General features: G+C 40.4%; 2 protein-coding genes across 3 annotated transcripts; both read right to left on the reverse strand.

The window, feature by feature from the left end:
• Window positions 1-5,991: 5,991 nt before the first annotated feature.
• On the reverse strand, window positions 5,992-7,590 carry LOC308100600 (fatty-acid amide hydrolase 2-A-like; the record flags this gene model as incomplete). Its single annotated transcript, XM_080449668.1, has 1 exon — window positions 5,992-7,590. The coding sequence occupies one exon, from the start codon at window positions 7,588-7,590 to the stop codon at window positions 5,992-5,994; it is 1,599 nt and encodes a 532-aa protein (XP_080305794.1).
• A 2,158-nt stretch (window positions 7,591-9,748) lies between these two features.
• Window positions 9,749-19,794, reverse strand: LOC308099892 (max-interacting protein 1-like). Of its 2 annotated transcripts, none has more exons than XM_080448743.1 (6): window positions 19,486-19,794; window positions 17,479-17,578; window positions 17,166-17,195; window positions 15,397-15,511; window positions 13,508-13,673; window positions 9,749-12,665 (listed from the first exon to the last, which is right to left on the reverse strand). In XM_080448743.1, exons 1-6 carry the CDS (start codon window positions 19,709-19,711, stop codon window positions 12,502-12,504), a joined length of 801 nt encoding a protein of 266 aa, XP_080304869.1. In that variant the 5' UTR covers window positions 19,712-19,794; the 3' UTR covers window positions 9,749-12,501. The 2 variants fall into 2 exon arrangements, with proteins under 2 accessions (XP_080304869.1, XP_080304868.1); XM_080448742.1 differs by having other exon boundaries at window positions 9,749-12,668.
• Window positions 19,795-19,996: the final 202 nt, after the last annotated feature.

Raw genomic sequence — 19,996 nt, forward strand, 5'->3', positions numbered from 1 at the left:
ATGTAATACTTAACTCATTTTTCACAATTTAGATGGAAAGTGAAAAATGTTCTTCGGGATTTTTGAACCCAGAATATTCAGATTATGAACCCCTGATTTATCATTTGAGCCATGGTTTGTACTCCTGACTCATGTGCCATGCTAGCATTCAACATGCAATTGAGAATGTAATGATTAACTGAGAATGTAATACTTCACCCACCTTTGAGAATTTAGACGGAGAGTGATTTCTTTCCTTCTGGAGTTTTGGTCCTTAAACTTTCTGTTTATAAACCCTTGATTCATCATTTGAGCCATGGTTTGTACTCCTGACTCACATGCCATGCTAGCATGGAAGATGGAATTGAGAATGTAGGCCTAATAATTAACTAAGAATGTGATACTTTTACCCTACACTTAGTGCGTTCGGAAATACAGCAATGAGCGCACTGGCCAATACAAACTAATAGGCGAGTACGCTCCGGTGCGCAATTTCCGAACGCACCCTAATAGAACAATAACACCCAATTGATATTGTAGGGGAAATGGAGCTTTCAGCTTTACCCAGCTGATGTCTGCCCACAGAGGAGCAGTTGTGACTGACTCAGAGACAGAGACACTTAGAAACACTGCCGCAGTCAGGTCGTGAACTTGTGATCTTCTGCTCACCAGACAGTCACTCTACCCATTCACCTATGGCTGTCCTATTTAATCACAGTGGTGTATGATTACATAATAATGTGTAGTAAGTGTTCTTTATAATTTGTTGTATAACTGTTGTGTTGGCGTTGATTGCATTTTTTCAGGGCTGGATTGTATTACCTTATTTTTGGCATCACAGATAGGCCTACAGCAGACAGAAGTCTTCATGTGTTACTTAGGCTACAGGTTGGGAAAAGCCATATAAACACTTGAATTTTCAATAAAAAATCCATAATTCAACATTGCACAAATACGGCAATCTGAGAACTCATGAAAAAAAAGAAGGGGAAACGGCGCCTTCTGTTGTTTTTTAATCTGTTCTTGAGATTACAATGGACGTCCATACGATGTCCATACAACGCCCTGGTCAGGACCTCAATCAGCTGCATTGCAAAACACGACGTCCCCCTGTAACCATTAAAAAGTCAGACCTCATCGCAAAAAGAGCTAATGGGATTACTGAAAATGTATCAAGAAATAGTAGAATACATTCCCTCACTTCAATAAATCAAAGATATACAAAGGTCAGTGTGCTTGGTTCGAATCTCAGCTCAAGAACCTCAGCATCTGAGCAATCTGACTCCGACGGGTCTAATAACTTTTTTCGCGTTGAAATGGCCAATGCCATTGACAATGCATTGTGCGCTTAAAGTTAAATATTTCAAAAACTACACATTATTTCAAAGTAAAAATCTTAAGCATGCATGTCCACAGTAAGGTGGAATTTTTCAATTGTGAATCAAGTGTATAGGTTAAAGTATGAAGGAACAGCGAGGTGCCAAAGTTTTCAGATGTACGTTTTAAAAGTTAAATATCTCAAAAACTACAAACATTTCAAAGTAAAAAGTTCAAGTATTTGTGTCCACAGTAAGATGAATTATAAAAAGTGTCTTTCTAGGTGAAAGTGTTTTTTTGAGGTGCCAAACTCTGCCATCACCTCCATTTTCTGAACTTGTAAAGGAGTATTTATTAGTTAAATATTTCAAAAACTACAAATTATTGAAACCCCATTTAAACGTTAAAATGTTCATCTTACTGTGAACATGTTTGCCTGAACATGAATATTTGAAATGTTTTATAGTTTTAGAAATATACTCCTTTAAAAGTTCAGAAATTTATAATGGAGGTCGATGGCAGATTTTGGCACCTCAAAAAAACACTTTCACCTAGAAACTCCATTCACACTTTTCATAATTCATCATACTGTGGACACAAATGCTTGAACTTTTTACTTTGAAATGTTTTGTAGTTTTTGAGATATTTAACTTTTAAAACGTACATCCGAAAACTTTGGCACCTCGCTGTTCCTTCATACTTTAACCTATAAACTTGATTCACAATTGAAAAATTCCACCTTACTGTGGACATGTATGCTTGAGATGGGGTCTAGTGCTGTAATAGGGATAGACTCCTGTGTTCTTGGCTGTTGCTGACAATAAGCCCACTTGTAAAGTGCATGAGCCAAATGCCTTTAATTAATTTGGTAGAATGACCCATCACGTTCATGTAATGTCAATGTACGAAGGTCAGTGTGCTTGGTTAGCTCTGTCGGAAGAGCTCTTGACTTCAGGCCTTGAACCCTCAATGATAATACCAGCTAACATCCCTGCCTTGTTGACATAATTATTAGTTAGTTGATAGCAATCATATCTTTGATTTATTGAAGTGAGGGAACGTATTGTAACGGCCGAGAAAATGCAGCACCCCGAGCCGGAGTCGAACCCATGACCACGGCTCACCAGTCCAGCCAACAACCCCCTGCAGAGCTACGGCACCTCCACGCATTTACACATGTTTCATATAGAGTTTTTAAGTGTAGTTCCTGGATGTTAAGTCTTCAAAACATGCTTCAGAGTAAAGGAGCAGGAAGATTTGAACCCACGACTTTTGGATCATGTAGACAATGTTCAACACAGTGAGCCGAGCTACCATGCTGCCTGCTCCTCCAGATCAGTTTTTGTTCAGCTTTAAGTGACAACAAACAACAATACAAACTAAATACAGAGTTCTGTTTTTGTATTTTGTGCTGTTGCTTGTCTAGAATCTCTAGATGTTTGAAAGTTTATGGAGCACAATGAAAACAACCTCTGGCTTTATTGTGATGAATCCATCCAAGTACAATCGTTAATTGTGTTAAGATTCTCTCTACATATGGCATACTATTGAATACTATTGAAGTACTATTCAGATCTTTCTTTTGGGGATACATATCAATTTGGGAGTCCTTGATATGAAGGAGTTTGAAAACCACTGTGTTGTTCAAAGGAGTGGCCATAGTTGAATGGGTAGAGAGCCTGCCTAGGAAACAGAAAGTCCTGGGTTAAAATCCTGAGCTTGGCAATGTGAATGTGTCCATGAGAAAGACACTGAGCTCCTCTGTGGGTAGCAATCAGCTGGGTAAAACTGAATGTGCCCTGTGGGATCAAATTTGAATTAGAAGGACCATTGACGTTGCAATGGTCCATTTTATTCCCCCTAACTGCACAGTGCAGGAGCTTTGAGGGTCTGTTTGCCTCCCTTGAGTTCAGTCAGTATGACAGTATCATGTTTTCTATCAATATGATTCATGTTAAAGGGATAGTTCACCCCCCCAAAAAAATCATTTTTTTATAAGATTGGTCACTCCATGGAGACTTGAATTCATGGATATGTTTTTTGTTTTTGTCGCATTCCTAAGCCAATAATTTGATGACCGGCAGCAAATGACCGGTTGGAAATGACCGGTAGGAAAAAAATAAGAGTCTCCTTAATACTTTAAGGAAAACTTGACCTTTGGCTCTGTACGTGATTCTGCTCCTATTTCTCTACAATTCACAGTTTAGGCATTTAGCAGACGCTCTTAATCCAGAGCGACTCACAGTAAGCAACGTAAACATGAGGTAATACATCAAAATGCATAGAAATAGTAATCTAGGATCGTAGGTAAACCAAGAACCTTTCCTCAGTCTAAACAGTCTAATATCAAGACGTCTCTCTACACCAAACCTCTTTGCCAAAAATAGCTCTACAAGTTGACAACAACGTGTCGTGCTGTCATCATACTGTACCTGCTGGTCCAGCTGGGTGCTATTGGGTCTATGCCATCATGTGCAGTGGTGGAAAAAGTACTCTACTTAAGTAAAAGTACCAATACTGCAATATAGAAATACTTTGTTACAAGTAAAAGTCCAGAATGAAAAATGTACTTGAGTAAAAGTACAAAAGTATTGGCATCCAAATGTACTTAAAGTACCAAAAGTAAAAGTACAATTTTTTTTGAAAATAGCAGAAGTGGTTAATATGTCTTTCATAACATCATAATTTATATCTGAAAAGTAACTAGTAACTAAAGTTTTCAAATAATTGTAGTGGAGTAAAAGTATAATATTTGCCTCTGAGATGTAGTGGAGTAGAAGTAAAAGTATTGGAAATTGGAAATACTCAAATAAAGTACAAATACCTCAAAACTTTACTTAAATACAGTACTTAAGTAAATGTAGTTACTTTACACCACTCATGTGTAGTAGATATTATTTTTAAAAACATTTTCTCTCCTTGACATGTTTTTCTTTTACTGTATAATATTTTTATCCCCCCCTCCTGTCTAGTACAGTTGTAACTCAAGTCCCCAGGATTTGTTTGTGTTATCCTTCTAGCCTTACTGTCTGACTGTACCACATGCTGTTTTACATTTCTGACTAATAAACGTATTCAATCAATCAAAAAGGTCAGTTTCACTAAGACTAGAGGCTATATAAGGGGTTAAATATGCAGCTCAACATTTCTCTTGCACAGCAGAAGGGACTAAACTAACCCCTGATTCACCCCCTGCTCATAATGGCCATCTGAGCAGTGTCAGCTGGGTGAAGTTGAAAATGAATTTCAATGACCTTTAAGTCGTCTTTGTTGTCTTATCATATATTATCGTTGTGCTATAATGTCCCTCAGGGCAGCTCAATTCCCTGATTCAAACCCCTAGAGATGATTACGGTATTTAATGAGCTAAATTCATGTTATGTCTTGTGTACTGGTACATACGAGTAAATACATATGTCGTGGTTCGTGGTTCCTCACAACATTGTAGCAACAATAATAGTAAACATATACAACAAGGACAGTAAACAAAAAAAGTAATAATAAAACAATTTGACTGTTGTCCTTGTGCTTAAAGTTGTACAATGCAGAATCCCAAATAACGATTTTTAGCAACCTCTGCTGGTCACTACCGTCACTGCATACAATTTCCGTAATCCTCGATTACCCAGAATTCCATTCGTTTTCACCGGAAGCCGGAAGCGTTTCAAAAAGCGATCTTTTAATTGTTTTATACTATCTACGGATCGTTTCTCTTAGCCAGTGACGCATTAGTTACCATGAGCTGTGCTTTCTTTTTCTGTTCTTTTTCGATCTTCTAATCCTACATTCTCTTAACATCAGCGTGAGGTTCGTTTTTGCTATTACCGCGGTAGTTCCTGGCCAAACAGGAAACCGTTGCGGTAGTTCCTGGGGACGTCGGCCACGACGTCATGACGTTGGCCAGGAACGTCATTTTCCCGGGAAAGTCCCCCCCTTCACCGTTCAATAGAAAATATATAAATAAAAGGCTTCCGGGGGTGAAATTCATGGAGTGGGTGTTGTGAAACTTTTGCCACTGACAAAAGATATACAATTTAACTTTAGTTTTGTTGAAAACGTTACCTAGTATTACTTTAAGGTGCTTAGACTTGTTGTAACCTATATGTCTCTATACCTTTCAATCCAGGACAGCATCTGTGTCACATTTTAGATGTTGCTATAAAATAGCAACATTATTATTAGTATAATATTTTTTTTTAATGTATTTGTTATTTTGTTTAAAAAGATGTGAAGTTTTTCAGAAAACTGTTAGGATTTAGAAGGCATTTTTAGAATCGACCTCAGGTCTAAAAGGGCAGTGTGCAAGGTTATAAACAGCTATTGTTAACAGCTGTGTGCATGCAAAAGTTGTAACGTTACCTTTGCCAGAGTCTACTCTATGGCTTTGTTCAACACACAGACTGCCTTTGACCCTTCTTCCTTTTAGTAGTTCGGTGGTTCCTCTGTAGAAGGCCCTCAGGACCTTGGGGCCAATACCGAACTTACTCAGTCACGTAAGAAATTCGAGGCGTTGTTGTGCCTCCTTCACCACCCGTTCAGTGGTTAACCCGAGGTCAGCGAACTCCAGTAACTTGAACCGTCTGACAAACATCGGTAACCTCTTCACTGCAAATGCCCCTTGACTTATCGCCCTATTCAGCTGCCATTAATTCCCTTATAGACGGCTTGTGTGTGTGCTTTTGTGCGTGTGTAATTCTATGCGTTGATCTGGTCGAGCTCTCTCCATCCTCCGAAGGCCTTCTCCAGGTACACTGCTACCGCGAGGCCAAGTCTGTCCTGGTTCTTCCCGGCTACCACCTGCATACCCAGGGGTAGACCCTCCACACTCAGCCCTAACGGAACCTGAGTCACCGGAAGACCTAAGATGTTGAAAATACTCGTGTATGAGAAGTTGAACGGCGTGAACAGTGGTGTGTGATGTCTGGGTGCCAGGTGTGGGTGTGGAGGGTAGAATAAAACACCATCATCACCCAACAGATCATCCAGGTAGCGTTGCAGAGCATCTTTCTGCTGTAGCAGGAACGGAGTGGGCTCAGATCGCTGGAACATCTCAAATGTGGCCAAGACTATGGCGGCCATGGTGTGAGGCGAAAGGCCCAGGGTCCACTTGACCGCCTCCCATAATGGCCAAACCTTCTTGCCCTGGTCTGACATAAGCTCAGCAAAGGGTGTGGGCCTCTTACCGTCCTTGCCAGGTGCTGACATCATGGCTGCCCAGATCTGGAAAGAATACTTGAGCTGAGGGATCATCAGATTCTCAACTCTGACCCCTAGCTTAGACTCAAGACACTCTACCACCCTGCTCTGAGCCTGTATCAGCTGTTTGTCCACAGGAGACACCAGAGGGGAACCGCCATCATGAGGAACAGAGAAAAAACGAATTTTTTTCACGTCCACCTCCGAATTCAGACACAACCTGTCTGCATTGGGTCCAGCCATTACTTCTAGCATGGGCAGTAGGTCCTGGGCATAGCGACACATGGGGCCTGTACACAGGAAGTCTGACTGGAGGAGGCCTGATGGTGGAGGGTGCTGCCCATCATTGGACACTATACCCGAGGTGGGTTTGTGTCCGAAGATGCCATTGAAGAAGGCTGGCAAACGGATACTGCCCCCCACATCTGCACCCACGCCAATCAATGAGCCTGCACCGCCCAAAATACTGCCCTCCCCTCCTGAGCTTCCCCCTGGTATTCTGTCCAGGCAGTAGGGGTTCTTGGTGATCCCGTACAGATGGTTGTGAGATTCCAGCCACATGCACAGTTCACTGCAGTTGGTAACCCCCAGGGGTATGGCCCCAGCTCTCTTCATCAGGGCCACAGTGGGAGCGTCAGACCCTGACACTACCTGGCTCCTCGACACCAGCCCTGTGGAGTTAGGCATGCCCTGCAGACAGAAGGCCTCTTTGACTGTGAAGGGGACGCCCAGAAATGGCAACCCGTCCCCCAGCACATCCTCGCCTCCTCCTGTTTCCTCCTCTATCAACCTGTCTGCCTGCGCTGCTTCCTGCAACGCCTGGCAGAACCGATCCTTGACCATGGCGTTGATAAGTGGGTTAATTACTTGAATGCGGTCGATGTAAGCGCGCACCACCTCCACACTGCTCACCTCTCTCCGACGAATCATCCTAGCCAGGCGGACAGCTGGGGTCTTTAGCAGAGGGTTGGTGATGGGGGGTAGCCTGGCCGCCGGAGCCGCTCGACATGGTGAGAGGAGGTGGAAGATGGCCAATAGGGCAGCTGCCAACCGACGTAAAAACCAGGCCAGGAGCCTCTCCAACTTGCTTGACGCCATCATCGTTGTTGTAGCTGTAGTTAGTTCAGTCCATTATCAGAGTACTTGGAGGCCAGTCTATGATGTCAGACATCTATGATGTCAGAGCTATGATATCAGACATCTCCATATTTGGGAATATTGTGAGAGACATGTACCTGTAGTCTAAATAGTGCAGTACCCGTTGTCATCGGGTACTACTTACAGTGGTAACAGGATAGGTGGGCACTAGGGACATCTGGGCACCAAACACCTGGCCCTAATCAGCTGGCAGTCCTTAGCTGATTGAATGAACTCAAATGAACAATGACTCAATAAACATAATACCCAAATATAATGAAGTCCTTCATCACATGCTCTTCAGTAAAGTATTAGAATTTAGACAAAACATGCAAGGCTGAGGATTTGAACTCTCGACCTGGTTTAATGTAAATATAGATAGAGAGATAGATAGATAGATAGATAGATAGATAGATAGATAGATAGATAGATAGATAGATAGATAGATAGATAGATAGATAGATAGATAGATAGATAGATAGATAGATAGATAGATAGATAGATAGACGAAAGGCACTAGTGAGAACGAAATACTTAACCTTTTAGAATTTAGAATTTAGATGGAGAGTGAAAATTTGCCAAATGGTGGTCTTGAACCACAAACCTTCGGTTTACAAATGAAAGACATATCTCTTATGCTACAGACACATCATGAAAGGTGTTATGAATATGATAACTAAACACTTAAGCTCATAGGATTTAGTTGCAGAGTGTAAAAACCAAATAGTAGAGTGAGAGGCGCCAATGGCCTAGAGGTTAAGGGCGCATACCACTTATAAGCTCTAATACAGCCTGACAAATTATGAACATTTTAAAGAGAGATACTAACACTAGCAGCACGCAGCAGTGCTTCTCATTAGGGGTCCTTCTCTGTTGATATCATTTGCTGTCACGTGGCCTTCTTGCACAATATACAAAATGGCTCCTTGAATGGTGGTTACACCACTTTGACAACCACAGTCATCACTGTGTGAGGTGGAAACCTCATATCTCTTACTTACATAGTTATTATTTAGTCACAAGCTCTTGTTAGCCACTTGAGCCCTCTAGACTTTGTAAACTGGACCCGAGTTATTTCTGTACTTTTTCTTTATAGTTTTTTCTGTCTACACCAAATTTCATTGCCAAAAATAGCTTATCTACTGTAAGCTCACAAAGCAGAGCTTGTAGCTATTTTTTGGCCAATGTTCCCCCCAGACTATGGATGCTGGGGTTAAAGTGGTTAATACTTTTCATTGGTTGAATATTTATGAAACCCACTGACACACTTAACTACTTTCACTTTTAATATTTGTATTTGTATTATTATTTATTATAGCAGCTCTACAAGCTCACAACGCGTCGCATCACAACACGCTGTGAGCTTGTAGATCGGCTATTTTTGCTTCTTTTTTTGTACTTTTCTGTGACACTGTAGTATGACCAAGCAGGGTATTAATTACGAGGAAAAAATACATAACATGTTTAAATATAGGCTAGAGATTTCTGCCTGACAGCAATGATATAGCCTACTAGTTACACTACTTTGACTACTACAATACATTTATTATTTGATAACTACCTCATTATATACTTACACAAAAATTGCCAATGTACAAGCTCATGTGTAATGATGTGAGCTTGTAGATCTGATATTTTCACTACTTTTGAAAATTGCTTTATTAAAATCAATAATCTTTTAATTATAGATTAAATCAATTAGTTAAATTATCTATATATCTATCTATAAATCTATCTATCTATCTATCTATCTATCGTGCATAGAATATCAACTACGATGCAACAGTTGCACGGCTACAGCCGTAGGGACAGGAGTGAACTGGCATAGTGTAGCTCTCATAAGCCGGACAGGCAGCTTGCAGCCAACTGGCTAGTTCCGCTCCATAGCTTTGCGGATGTGTATCCCATATAGCCTGCAGGCACGGTAGGCCTGAGGTTATTAATTCACAAAAAAACAACATAGTTGTCCGCTGATCGATTTGAAAAATAGTTGAGAATGGATTCCATTGCTGGGCAGTGTGCAAGAAATCTTGGCATTTGCAAGATTAGCTGTGGACAGACAGACACACATGGACCAGGGAGAGAAAATTATCTCCCCTGGCAGAGATGATAACAACAGTCAGTATGGCAGAGCTTTATTTTAAGATCCCAGGGACACAATAATCAGGAATCAAAGTATTAGCAGGGAACCAGCAGCATGTTTTGCAAAAGTCAACCTTGATTGCTAATTGAAGCTGCATTGTACGATATTTTCAATGGTCACAAGGCCCGAGAACAATGCGCAGTATGAAGGTTTCACATTGAGTCAAAGCACCACCGACCGATATGTGCATACGCTGGTTAAAGCATGTTGTCAATTCCGGCCTGACTATGCTCTTCCTAAGATTTTGGGCTCCCCTTCCCGAGCTCCTTTTGAGATTTGTAGAAACACCTTGCACCTCCGTCAATCTTTAACCCATTAAGACCAGTTTTCAGAAAAACCTATGTTGCTATAATATCGTTGCTGTCGGGAAATAAACTCTTATCTCCATGTTCAAACTTTTTGTGTTTTTTCGTAAATGAATGCCTTACTTGATCATACTGTAGCGTCACACAAAAGCATCAAAAATAGCAGATCCACAAGCTCGAAACGCGGCACGAAGCGGCGCGTTTTGAGCGTGTAGATCTGCTACTTTTGATGCTTTTGAATTTGAATCCTGAAAAGCAACAGTTTTGGACATATGAGGTTTCCACCCGACAGAGACGATATATAGATACAATCTTAAATTGACACAGATGCTTTCCCGGCTTTAATGGGTCAAATTCTGTTTTTCCAGCACAGTATGACTTCTTGCTGTACTTGGGGCTGAGTGGCCATTACAACGATTCGGTAATAGCCTGCTGGAAGTGGATTTGTCTCACTTTAACTGTTTGTAGTCTGTTTTTGGAGAGTTGGGATAATATATGAATAAACTTTGTTTACAGAGCACTTATCAAAACAAAGTTACATGAGGAAGGGGAGCCGGGGGAGGTGCAAAGGGGGGAGGGGGAGAGCTGCCTTGTTTTGAAACATACTGGCTTGTTTAGCGGTACGGGCCGTGTATCGCACAATGCAGCTTTATAATTCTGGACTGTGCTTAGACATACTTCCTTGACAAGTCTTTGTCATAGTGCATTTTTAGAGTTTCACAAACAGATGTTGAAGAAAAGACTAGGAACTTTGTGCAATAGTCAATTTGGCCATGTTAAGACACATTTGGTGGTTAATGATGTATTTAGAACTGGTACCAGAAAACAATTTAGATAAATCGGCTGTCGTATTTGGTTTCTTTGTGTAGAGCGTTTTTTTTTGCAGTGCAGTCAAATTGATATTTAATAGTGGGTAGTCTCAAAATGATTAAAAAGTATTATTATTCTTTACCGTAGAATGCTTTTCAACAATAGAAAAAGACTAAATGGTGGACTCTAAACCAAAATTACTATTCTTTAAACTGTGTCCATGTTGTTCATGCTACAGACATATTTTAAAGACATATTGTCAATCCAAAGCACATTACAACATAATTAGGAAGGCTACATTCAATACACATGCACCATAGCTTTGTTTCTACCATTACAATCATTTTCTGTACTGCTGATTACTAATAATTGTTGATATATAGAAAACTAGCAATTTCACCTTAGTGTTGGACGGACACAATTTTTGCAGCAAAACCAACCAACACTGAGGAGTTGACAAAACTGTTATTGCTTACGCCTTGTGCTTGGACAGCTTATTACTTTTAAAATGATTTAAATTGTATTAAAGTTGTTTCATTGTATTTGCTTACACTTTAAATGGGGTGTGAGTGACTATTTAAACAAAAGTAATATATCAAGCCTATCTTGTAGCACAGCATAAACCTCAAAAGGGGGAATATTTTGTCCAGGAATGCTGGTAACAAAATTATTGCTAACAAAATAAGAAAATAAAATTCAATAGCAGTTTTCAGTCTTTTTTTTTCTCTCTCTCTCTCTCACTTAAGCATGACCACGACTTAACAACAGTACAATTAAATATAACAAAAATAAATACTACACATATGCTAATCATATGAAAAATAAATTAGAATCAAGTTAGCGGACTGAACCGCCTGTTTGGATAAGACTGTATTCCAGTCATGGAAGAGGGATGCCACATGGCTCTGGGATGGCTGTGGGGGTCTTAAAGCAGACGTCTAAATGTGCAATATATCATCTTGGAATGCAGACAAAGTAGCCCTTGCCACTAGCTTGTTGACTGACAAGAAGTGCCGTTTCCGATTGAATCTCTCTTGGGGTTTTCAAAGAAAAGGGGTAGTTTTTACAAGGCAAATGGAGCAACCTTTTCACTGGAGAACATCTAGCTGGTTTTAAGAAGGGTCCCCCCCACCGCTGGTTTCAGAAGATTAACTTGGGATGCAGGTACAGTTGCCCATTCTGTGTTGGACACTGGTGTGACCACAGGTCTCCTAGAGGTTTAGAATAGAGAACTGGCAGCAGGCACTGTTGATTCAAGCTGGTTCTGGGGGAAACAAGGTTATAATTTAACGTGGAAATTTGAATATTTCTATACTGCAAGAGCAGGTTAAACTTGGGCCTCGGTATTTAGTGGAAAATGTCCATTTAAATCACGACAGGTTCTTGGTAGAAGACCATTTAAAATGTTTGGACTGAGTTGAGATTAAGGCTGGTTCTTGGGTGAAGAGCAGAAGTTCCACACTTCCGACAGAGATGGGATTCAGGCTGGTTCATCATTGAGGACATGAGCAGATTAGCTTAAACTGCGAGGACAAATGGAGCTGTAGGCTGGTTCTTTAAAGGTGTAAAGCCATGTAACGACCGCAGCTGAAGTTGAGAGGATAGGCTGGTGTTTTAAGCAGAGAAGGCCAGTTTTAGACTGCAGGTGGAGTAGCCCTCATCACTGGCCGAGCTCTGCCGACTGCTGTGGTCATCCAGGTCGCTACCACCACTGGTGCTAACATTGTCCAATTCTCCATGGGAGAACTCAGTGCTTTCCACATCCACTTCGATCTCTTCTTCTGTTCAACACACAAAGTACAACACAAAATATATATTCGTTATAATCCCAATAAAGTATCCTACATAATCTATACTGTTGTAACGTAACCACATATTGTTATCATAAAGCCATACTTTCATAGCTCAATTCTAAATTATACTTAAATGCCAGGCCACATCAAACAACGTGTTTCAACAAGTTTCATGTAGGCATTTTCCGATGCCAAGAGTGAGCTCTCGACATACAGGACTCGTTGGATACAGATTTTCCCCTTCTCCTCACAACTGAATGCGAGGATTCGCGCTAAATATTGGTGAAGTTGCCCTTTAAATTTGTACACACTGGAGGCATTAAAGGGTCTACCATGAATTTCATTTTTTGGGGGGTTTTTAGTATTTTTTGGGCTCCCCAGTGTCTCTTGTACCCCAAAAAATATTTTTGTTTAACATTCAGTCATTCATTCTCATTTCAGAGATTTTCAGAATGGGCGTGTCTGAACAGGCCATTTCAGAATGGCAATGCCAGTGATGTCACTTGCATTGCCATTGCATTGATGCTGGCCAGACAGAATTGCTCAGTAGCCCCCCCCTGCCCAAGAGGACGTTTTGGTATTGCAGCTGAAAGTGCTGTATAAGCCAGAGACAATTGACTTGGGATGAGTATATCTGAGTGATGATTTAGGCTCAAACCTTTTGAAAAAGGTTTGAGGGACATACACCATATGATATTAAATATCAAATTATTTTTTTTAATTCATGGTGTAGATCCTTTAAGAAAGACACAGACACAATTCTTGCCACCAACATTTGAAACTAGGTTTCTCTAAGCTTGCTCTTTGATTATATGAGTTTCCCCTACCTCTGTCAGACTCTGAGCGATCCGAATCCACACGGGAGCCCAGACTGTCCGTGCGGATCCTCTCTCCAGGGGTCTGCAGGTTGGATAGCTGCCTCTGCAGGTGCCTCTGCTCCCTCTCCAGGATCTCCAGCTGGTGCTGACCCCTCCGGTCCATCTCTTCAAGTTTCTGACAACAGAGAGAGATTTTTAAAGTTATTGTCTCATTGCATAGAAAATGGAAATAGTGTCTTCTTTTAAGTCAATTCTTAAAACTTCATCAGTGTCTGATGAAGGCTGGATAGCCGCAACGCTTGTCGTCTTGTCAATTTGAGAATTGGAATTTGGAATTTTAATTAGTGTGACCCTCCATGTATTGAAAGTCTTATGTAGGCCATTGTTCCTGGAAAGCCATTTTGTGTATGGTGTGCCCACCCCCTACCCCCAAAAGAAGTTACTTTAAACAGGTGCACTTTAAGCTTCAATAATTAAATAGGAATCCATCTGCATTTGACTGTGCTATAAATATAAACGCATCCACATAGCTGTAGTAGCAAAGTAATTCCATGAATGCTGGCCAATTGTGGAGTAGGATTTACTGTTGGTGGCAAAACAAGGGCAACTGTGGATATGGCCACTCAAATTACAAGACTAATATCCTTAGTCGTTGAAGAACTGAAGTTACACTGTGGAAACTACTTTATTTTCATGTACTATGGAAATGTCTATTAGCTGTTACACTAAGATGTGCTGTAATGTCAGCTTCCCAAAATTCTGCACTGTCCAATCACTTAAATATTCTAGTTTAGGTTTAAGTAGTTTAATAGCAATGTAATAGCCCCTGGTTTTGTGAAAGCATTTAATTTGTTTTTATTTATTTACACTTTTACATGGATTATATTATAGAGCTTTTAGCGAGCAGCTGCCAGCCTTTACTTGTTGACGCTTCTATGCTCCTTTCCTAGGTTTGTATGACAGGAAAAATGGGCATCTTATGACACTGTGATGTGTCTGTGATTGTTAAGAGCTTGACTTTAAGTTGACTGTGACACCTCAGTTGGTAACAGGTCTGTTCTGAATGCCATTATGCAACATCGGCCCTCTGAGGGAGGAGAAATAGAATCAAGAGCATGTCATGTTGCTTTGAATAAACAGGGAAAAAAAGAATGGAGTCTGCACACTGGTAAAGTTGCAAATGTCCTGATGAAGGTCTGAACAGGCCGAAACGTTGACGAGCAATAAATTACCAAGTGGAGCTTTTTGCAACTTTACCAGTGTGCAGACTCTATTCTTTTTTTCATGATACTTTGTTTGTCTAGCACCTGGGCCACGGATGTGCGTGCACTACCTTTTTCATACGCTTTGAATAAACAGGCCTCACTTTTCTACCAAGGAATATGACGTAACCACTTAAACACTATATACTTAGTTGATCTGAGTCCCCCAGGTGTCTAAACTTGGCTCCTGTTCCCCCCGCTTCAATAAATATCTTCTCTGAACATAGTAGAGGGGATCCCCAGCTAAATTATTGATAGTTAGAGTCTATCAAGTGCGTGCGTGCGTCTATCAAGTGTGTGTCTACCAAGATGGTACTCCACAGACATGGAGTACAGTGCAGCGTCACAGAATTCTAAAAGAGAGCGCTAATAAACTGGGGGACTCGAGACAGGGACAAGAATGAATTGCTAGCATCATACATCATTTACTAACTCAAGAAAGGTGTTTTTAGTGCAACTTGGCTCTTTAGTAACAAGTGAGCAATCAGGAGAAGAAAGATGAGTGATTTGCAGTAAGTCTTCTCGTTCCTGGATCAAGTTGTGGTAATGTGCTCAGAATCTAATTTATACAGGCTTCCATTTGCTCCTATGACACTCCTGCGCCCCTGACCCTGCGACTGATTTTGACTACCCCACCTTGATCTGCCCTTTGGCCTTCTTGAGCAGTCCCAGTGTAGTGTGTCGATTGCAGTCAGCTCCCAGAGGTATGAGGGACTTCAACCTCTCCAAACACAGGCGGAGATGTGCTCTTCTATGGGAGGAAAGAAACAATCACTTATTTGCAAGATGCCTCCCACTGTATGCAATGACTGTAGACTAAATGACTGAGTTGAGTTTTTGAAATGACTAAATTCATCTCCTTTTTTTGTTGTTTTGTCCATTGTGGTCAATATTTTATTTATCTCCTTTTAGTTTTTTTTTAAGTATAAGATTAATGCATGCTAGCTTTAGTTATGTATCTTTCTGTCCATTCTGTGTGTTAGCTACATGAGCTGACCAATGCTCCTCCAGCAATTACTTATGGATCTGTCTGGCCACAGTTTTCAAAGCTGCTGAGATCAGCCAGACTGTCCCAATTTGATCCACCAAGGTCTCTGTGTCTGTGGTCTGAAAGAACGCTTGTAATGGCATTGAAAAGAAAACCTCTTTCCTTTCAAATAATGGAATAAAATGTAGGTCAAGTTGTGACGTCATCACCTCTCTCTACACTGGCTGCCATTTTGTAATATGAAAACATTTTTGAGCATGAAGTATTCTTTCATTTCCCTGGGCTCAGGATTTCAAGCTTTCATCTCTGATAGCCCACACCTCAACTCTTCCACACACAATGTCGGCTCTTTGGAGATTAAGTGACCAGTTATTCTTAGGAGAAATGTGCCCTGACGTCTTTTTTCAGAGAAAATGCCCAGCTTGGCCCTGCAGCAATATAAACAAGCTGCTTTTAGATGTGTAGTTGAGAAGCTCCCAGGAAGGAGCGCTGGTGTCTGGAAACAGAAGGTTCCCGTTTGCTGACTGCATAAATGTCATACATAATGTCCTCCAGGAACAGTGCTGCTACAGAGGCTGAATTACACCTCCCTCTCATTTGCCTTGCAAAACGGACACCTCTATCCTGTGCAGTAGGTGGATAATAAAGCCCTTGTTTGAAGTCCATGTGATGATATTGAAATGCCTTACGGTGCTGTTGTTCATTAAACTTCAAAATGGTATGGTCAACATATTTCACATATGGAACCAGAGAGAAACGACTGCAAAGCAGAAGGCTTTGAAGACACTCCAGATAAAATAAAAGTCTTAAGGTGCACGGCTAAACAACGTCATGAAAGTGAGGAAATAGCCAGCACACAATGAATGTCCTTTTCACAGTTTTTTATTTACCTCTCACGGACAGAGACAACGGACGCGTTTCAACCTAATAGGTCTTCCTCAGCGGCACAACGACCTATTAGGACGTTGACTCCGTGAGAGGTAAATACAAAACTATGTGAAAAGGACACATATAGCAACAGGACATGCAAAAGGAACACATAACAGGGATTGTTTTTGGATTATAAACTTGATTCTCTATTTTGAGACAGCTGGCAGCTAAGACCCTGGGAACTGCACTGCTAAACCAGTTTTAAGGATTTCCCCCTTTCTGTGCAACTTCTGTTCACCCCTATTATTAGATTACAGTCATTTATAAACCTGGTATATTCAGCATTACACATTGAAAAGATTGATTGAAGTCTGACAGAGTTATTGATCTGAAGGCGTTTGAGCAGTACAAGACAGAACGTCTCAGCATGTCCTCAATGAACCTTTTATTCTTGTATCTCATTTAACCTTTTATTCTTGTTTTTTTAATACTGCTCGTTTTTTCCTAAAAAAATAAAGTTGAACAACTCTCTCTCTCTTCAACTCACCTATTCTTTTCAAGTTCATTGTGTGCTGACCTGAAAAAATATAGATATAAAATACAATTATTTATTCTATTCACAGTAGCACAAAATAAAACATACCACACTTGGTTCAATAATAGCATGACCATGTAATAGAAATAATCATCATCATTATCATTGATTGATCAATGATAATTATCTATCAATCTATCAATCCTTGACTGATTTTGTAATGTGATACACAAAACAAACTGCAAATGATGCAAGGGCAGTATCCTTATATTCGTTATAGAAAGTTAATATATGAAGATAACACTCAGATATTTGTATGACCTACCTATTGTGAATATTATCCAATTTCTTGTTCTTGAATTTTCGTTGTTTCTGATGTGTGATCTCACTTGCCGGGTAGGTTGAAGCATACCCATGTTCACATTCTGTTGACGAAAAAAAAGAAACGGAAAGATTAATTACATAGCTCAGTTTGAGAAATTATATAATATAAATAACTGTTAGGGTTAACCATCATATATTTGTTTCCCATGAGATATTTGGAATACATTTTGACCCAGGTTCACACTCACATCATAATTTAAAACCTGGGCTGTCTACAGCTTTTAATGCAGATCACTTCTAAAAAATGTACATAATTATCAGATATTCCAGGATGTAGCCTATTATATCAGCATCTCATTACTTGAGCCATCTTTCAAATAATCAATGTCAGTTTATGCCCAATTGATAAATATGACAACAAATTAGGCCATTTGATAAAATAAATAAATCAAGTCAAATGAACCACTTGAACCCCAGCATCCGTATTGTGGGGAAAGCTTTCGCTGAAAATAGCAGATCGACAAGCTTGTCGGTTTATTTTCAGCAAAAGCTTCCCCCACGATAACAGAAAACATAAACTACACTAGTATTCAGCCCTGAGGGACTCCGGTTAGTATTCAGCCCTGAGGGACTCCGGTTACCCATAATGGGGTTTAAGAATTCGGTTGGATTATAGGCTAACTACAAATCCCATAATGCCACTGTCCGACCCCATGAGTCCGACCCAGTAACATGCGACGTGAGACATGAACCCACGTGTGATTGGACAGTTTGCAGTGACTCTACAGCTGGAGCAATGATTCCGGTCCAATCAAAACGCTCCAATGTGTTCCATGTGGAAACCATGTACAGATACAAGGAAGCGCAGGCTGCCAGTGTTGCCATGTCTGCTTATTATAAGCGACTTTGGGCTTATTTTTCTGTAAAGTTGCTTGTAAAATATTGGTAAGTTGCGTTCTTTTGGGCTTGTTTCTAAAGTGTACTTGCTTATATATATATATATATATATATATATATATATATATATATATATATATATATATATATATATATATATATATGCTTCCATATGCTTAAACCAGTGGATCTCAAATATTTTCATGAAAATGTTTTGTGCCAAAGGGGGGAATTTGTGTCAAAAAATATTCCACATGTTATTGCAAGAGTTTTTGAAAATAGCAGATCTACAAGCTCTGTGAGCTCTGTGAGCTTGTAGATCGGCTATTTTCAAATAGCCGATGCATATAGGTTTAAAATGCTCATGTGGCCTAAGTTGCCTGTTGTGGGCTTTTTTTCCCCTCGACCTGGTTTGCTTGTTTATCTCGCACAATCTGGCAACACTAGCAGGCTGCCTCTGAAAATGATAGCTGGGCTTTGAATTGACATATTTTTCAATTGGGGAAGAAAATTCTACATGTTAAACTTTCCATTTATGTAGCAGCGATACGCAATGCAATATTCTTCCAACACACATCACCAGTTAGGAACTGCACACCTTTTACTTGATAGAAGAGTAAAACTACAGCACGAAATTACAGTTAAAAGAGAAACTTTGAGCCTCGAAAATAGCCTACATTTAGACACGCATTATCCCGTGCAATGTGGGATTTAGCAGGCCTTTAGTCATAGAATGGGCAAACTTATATCAGCCCTCTCATAGGCTATACGTGTTCATTTAAAAGACAGTAGATTATCTTATTATTGTGTTGTTAGACACAATGGCCAATGCCTTTAAAAGACAAATGATGTGTCTCCATAAAATTGCAGCATATATGCAACACAAGTTGTAGGCATCGTATGCCTTTCTTTCACTCAAATGTTCTTTTTTTTTTGTAAGGCTTAAAACGAGGTTGGATGTGTTATATTAATATTTCCCCCAACAGATGCAATATACAGCAGGCCAATTCATCTCTCCTATGCGCGTCTGTGGTCGCCTTCACTTCCATTGTTGTCTGAATGTCTGCTCTGCAGGCATTACGTGTTCATTATTCCCAACTGGTTCACTTACTTCCGTTGTTCTTTTCCACATTCTCAATGTAACTCGCCGCATCGAGCAACACTTGCACGTTTCTCATAAAAGTGCCGATCTGGTCCATTGCGGAACATTCATTGAAGGAATATTCATCAGACATGTCATTATTAAAATCCTGTGGATCCACGATAGACGCGTCCGATTCCGAGAGGACCTCTCCGGATTGCAGCTCTCGGTGGTGCTGTCGCATGTATTTCACCATTTTTTGACCAAAGATTGTTAGACCCCTATGATTGACAAATAAATAAGCGACACTGAAAGGGATCTCCTCGCAGTGAGCGGATGAGGATGAGTGAAATGAACGAGGCTGGATCCTGGATGGAATTGCAGTCCTTGCTTCAGCCTCTTGCCCTACTTGGTGGATAATCCCTCCCACTAACGCATGCACATTGCATTCATTGTCAACTCTGCCATAATAAATCCTCATTATCGATAGCCTATTGCAGGAGGAGAGTCATAAAATGACAGAACTGTGTGCAATATAGGG

The sequence above is a fragment of the Gymnoscopelus braueri genome (assembly GCF_963280865.1).
Source record: "Gymnoscopelus braueri genome assembly, chromosome: 14".
Classification (NCBI taxonomy): Eukaryota; Metazoa; Chordata; class Actinopteri; order Myctophiformes; family Myctophidae; genus Gymnoscopelus; species Gymnoscopelus braueri.

Coding starts and splice junctions, on each gene's coding strand:
- LOC308099892 (XM_080448742.1), bottom strand. CDS start 19,711: ATGGTGAAATACATGCGACAGCACCACCGAGAGCTGCAATCCGGAGAG. Junction 17,579..19,485: donor TGTGGAAAAGAACAACGGAA/GTAAGTGAACCA, acceptor TTTCGTCAACAG/AATGTGAACATGGGTATGCT. Junction 12,669..13,507: donor TCGCTCAGAGTCTGACAGAG/GTAGGGGAAACT, acceptor TGTGTTGAACAG/AAGAAGAGATCGAAGTGGAT.